The following is a 4,499-nucleotide window of genomic DNA, read 5'->3' on the forward strand; positions in this document are numbered from 1 at the left end:
CCCCCCCCCCCCCCCCCGCGAGTGCTGGGATTAAAGGCATGCATCACCAATATCACCAATGCCTAACCTTATTTTGTACTTTTAAGAAAGATTTTTGATAGCCTGATCTACAGAGTGAGTTCCAGGACAGTCAGGGCTATACAGAGAAGCCCTGTCTTGAAAAAACAAAAAAAAAAAAAGAAAGATTTTTGCTGTGAAATTGGCTATTTTCAAATATCGCTCTGTGTTTTGGATTGCTTACCACACAAGGTATCGGTAGTATATAACACGTGTGTGTGTTTGTGTACATGTCTCCCTCTATTGCTGTTTGTCTTATTGTCTTGAAACTACTAAATAGCATATGCATGTCAGGAATGAGGGTGCAGTCCTCTTCAGAGGGACATCATTCTACACAGCATAAAAGTAGAGACAAGTACTGTATACTGCCTCAGGATACAGTAGGGCTGCAGTAGATACAGTAGAGTATATGGACATGGTAGCCTGTAACCTCAGCAGTGAATGATGGGTGTGACCATGACACCAGCAGCTCATTGCTGTCACTTGCAGAAGCCAGTGACCAAAGCAAACCTTAAAATTATACTTTATGCCAGGTGTGGAGGCACACACCTTCAATCCCAGAACTTGGGAGGCAGAAGCAGGTAGATCTCCGTGAATCTGAGGGCAGCCTGGTCTACAGAGTGAGTCTGACCAGGTACATGAGACCAATAAAAAAAACAAACAAAAACAAAACAAAAAAGACCTTTTCTTTATTTAGAGAGCTGACAGTCTGAGAAGACAGTGGATTAACACCTGAAAAATTCATCTTCTGTTTCACCTCTAGCCAGCGGGATACATAGGGAATCAGAGAGGCAGAGCAAGGGCAGGCAGGCAGGCACTTGCTAGTGCAGAATGGCCCCTCTGCCTGGGCGCTCAGCCACACTTCTGGGACTCGTGAGCCTGTGGCCCTCATCATCCTTGCTTCCTCCCTCATTCTCTGGGTGTTTTGGCTCAGACACTTGAACCGCTGAGTCAGGCTGGTCTCTGCTAGTATCAACGTCATCCCCCTCCAGTGTACCTGGACTGTAGGTGGGGATGGTTAATGTAAGGACCCACGAAGAGGACCCCCAACTCAAGCCCCAATCAGCGCGCACCCAAGGAGACACGAGAGACTGACTTGATGCAAATGGCAAAAGGCAGTTTACTAAGGAGGACCCTCGGATCGAAACTCATCCCACGCAGGGGAGAGAATTTCAATCTAGACCCCCGAGAGCACAGGGCTTTTATAGGGGACAGTGTAAGGGGGAAGGGGAAAGCGGGAAATTCTGACGCGGTTACATATAATTGGATATTTCAAACATCAGCACTTTGAGTAAGCAATCATTTTGACAGGCTGGATGGCCCACTATTTTTGACCATGAAACTGAAGACCTCCACAGAAGGGAGACCCTCACTCAAGTCTCAGAAAGTCACGGCCACCCAGTAATCTGCTCGAGACACCGTGTACCAGAGCAATTGTGAGGTTTATTAGGGCGTGACAGTTAGCTGCCGGTCAATTCGTATGCCCACGCAGGAGCTGAATTGACCCCGACAGCCAGTTTGAGAGGGGTTTTTAAGGGGAAAAACCACAAACCAAGGAATGGGGAGGGGTGAGGGGTTGTTGAGGTGGCATAACATAAAAATAGTGGAACATTCCAAAGGAACCCAACCTACGTGAGTCAGGATCAGGTGAAAACTCTCTGTATGCTTATCTTTCTCAAGAATGTGGTCCTGTCCTGTTACTTCGGCCTTGCCCTGTCACTGCAGTTCTCAGCTTGGTTCCACCTGGCTAAATTGTATTCTAGCCAGTTCTTACCTTGCTTCATGCCTCGGTTTCTCCATGTCTTTATAAAGAAAGCCTAAAGAATATTTTATATGTCTAAAAAAGATTCTATATACCCAGTATCTATAATTTTTCACTCTACAAAACCTCAGACCTTCTAGGATAAACACTAGGTGGCCCATTACTCACTTGGGCATGTTTAGACTGGTCAAGATATATCTTTGGTTGTTTCTACATTTTTGGTCACCTTGTCCCTAGAGGGGCTTGATATTTTTATTATGGCTATTCTCAGCAAGCTCAGCAAGCCGTCCGGCGGTCTTTGCCAAGTTGTTTTTAATTTTTACTCTCACAGTTAACTGAGAAGACACAAGCCATTAACAGCATGTTTGTGCTAAGTTACCAACAGCATACATGTACAGATTCCTTTTTACAGAGTAAAGTGTGAGAATACCTTACACAGAATAGGAAAGTGCCACTAGCAGCTCCCCCAGCCCCGCCCCCACCTGGATCTCCTACCATAGGTACTTGCTGCAATTCAATTAAGTATGGAGTTTGTTGTTGGAAAAGGGTCACGCCCTTCATAATGTTTTACCTTTTCAACCAAGGTTTTGGACCTGCAGCAGAAACTAGATCATGCTCGACAAGTCTGCCTTTCGGATGTTTGCATTTTGCGTAAGAAGCAACTAGAGGAAGAGATCAAGGAGGCAAAGAGCATCCAGGCCAGGCTGCAGCAGCAGTGCCAGGAGGAGCAGCAGAGGAGGTAAGGACGGCCAGGGCCTGGGTCTCCTGGGGCACAGATTTACCCAGGACACTGGCAACTTGCCTTAACCGGGATCCTGCCGTGAAGTTTGACACATTGCTTGCCTAGCTCTCTGGTATGATCTGCGCAGACTCGGGCTTCACTGAAGTTGTATTTTTTTTTTTTATTCATCAGCTAATGTTCTTCCAGATACTTCTGGATCATTTATAGGCATCTTTAGCATCAAGAACTGCTAGCAGATAAGATCTATCGATTTTTTTTCTCTTAAAATCATTGCTATGATTCTGACTTAAAGCATTCTTTTGGATGCTCTGAACCTCAGCAGTTGGTGCTTCTCATCTGTATGATGTTCAGAATTATTCATATATATTTTGAGAAAGATATATTATCCACCCAAAACACACAGAGATGTTCACACACCCTTTGTTGCTCAGAATCTTCTAGCTATAGCTACTTCTGTTCTAGGACCTGTCACAAAACACCACTGAGTGAATATTTGTTGAATGAATGAATGAGTGTCTGTGTGGGGCAGTGGGCTATGAGAAAAGGCCAGAAAGCTTGGTAGAAAGCTCTAGAAGCCCCAGCACCCTGGTCTGAAGAAGGCCATTGGGACAGGAGGCACTTCGAGCTTCCCAAAGTCATCTGGCTCTCTTAGCTTCAGCTCCCCACAGCCCCTCCCACGGAGAGGTCCATGGCCAGTGATCACATAGGAGTAGCACCTTCATGCGGATGAGGCATTCTCAAGCTCTCAGACCAAGCCAATAGGGGTTACCTGCTGCCGCCCCAAAAACTGTATATATTGGCCAAGCTGAAAAGTAAATGTGTGTGAGATCCTTCCCGCTGTCGGAGAGCTTTTGTCGTGGTTCCTCCCCTTATCACTGCTGTGCCGAGGCACTGAGACACGGTTGGTGGCAGGTCAGCAGCAAGCTATAACACTTCTCTCCTCTCCTCACTGCCTTGGAGGCGCTGAGATGCGGTTTGGGGCAGGGCAGCAGTGAACTCTCCCTGCCTGCTCACCACCCATCCCGGGCTGCCCGCGGATAGCCGCTGATTGCACCCTGTCCTCAGCCTGGCCAGAGATCCTCGTGGGGCCCATCTGGAAACGGTCCCACATGTCTGAGCTGGCTGTTTGTTTGTATGCAGGATGACTGAATACACTCAATGAGATGCCACGGAGAAACCCTTGCCCCATCCACCATGTTTCGAGAGATGGTGGGCTAGCCTATCATAATGTAGTTAGATCCTAGGTAGTTGCAAGGCTTGCTCAAAAGAAAGCAATAAGATGCCCCAAAGACAAACATACCCTGAGCTGACCCAAAACTGCCAGATGATACACACTTGTAGGTCAAGGGGCAGATAAACATCAGCCGCACTTTCAGGAGGTGTCGGCAAGCTTGCCACAAGGCTGGATAATTGACCAAAAAACCTCCCATTTTTAAAATGCTATGGAGAGGCTGGGATGAGGTGGAGAGATGGTTCCGTGATTTAGTGCACTTGATGCTCTTGTGGAGGACTGGGATTTGGTCCCCAGCACTGTACCAACTTGGCCGTCTTTCTAGGCCCTCATTCTACCTTTCTCGGTCTTGCTGAATTGCCCAGGCTGGTCTCAAACTCGTGGGGTCAAGAAATGTTCCTGAGTCAGCCTCCCTGGAGTGTGAGACTACACATAAGCACATCACTCTGCAGATTTCCGTTTCTACAGTGGATATAGTAGTGTGCACGTTATCTGTTTTTCCTTATATGAGTTTCCATCATTTCCATCTTTCAATAGTGAAGTCGACTCATCATCAAATCTATTACATCTGTGGGCATACAGTTAAGACACTCTAATGATATAGTGATATCCTCTGCCCTTTTAATATCTGTGGCACAGATAGAGAAACCCTTGTTTTAATTTCTTTCTTTCTTTCTTTCTTTCTTTCTTTCTTTCTTTCTTTCTTT

At 46.5% G+C, this 4,499-nt stretch overlaps 1 protein-coding gene across 3 annotated transcripts in view; it reads left to right on the forward strand.

The window, feature by feature from the left end:
• The window catches only part of Ccdc30 (coiled-coil domain containing 30), a 94,142-nt gene that overhangs the window by 59,908 nt on the left and 29,735 nt on the right, over positions 1-4,499 (forward strand). For all 3 annotated transcript variants that reach the window (XM_028787752.1, XM_028787760.1, XM_028787744.1), the window contains exon 7: positions 2,404-2,558. In XM_028787752.1, coding sequence (XP_028643585.1) covers positions 2,404-2,558 — 155 coding nt within the window. The remainder of the gene's footprint in view (positions 1-2,403; positions 2,559-4,499) is intronic.

The sequence above is a fragment of the Grammomys surdaster genome, unplaced genomic scaffold, assembly GCF_004785775.1.
Source record: "Grammomys surdaster isolate TR1022 unplaced genomic scaffold, NIH_TR_1.0 100, whole genome shotgun sequence".
Lineage (NCBI taxonomy): Eukaryota > Metazoa > Chordata > Mammalia > Rodentia > Muridae > Grammomys > Grammomys surdaster.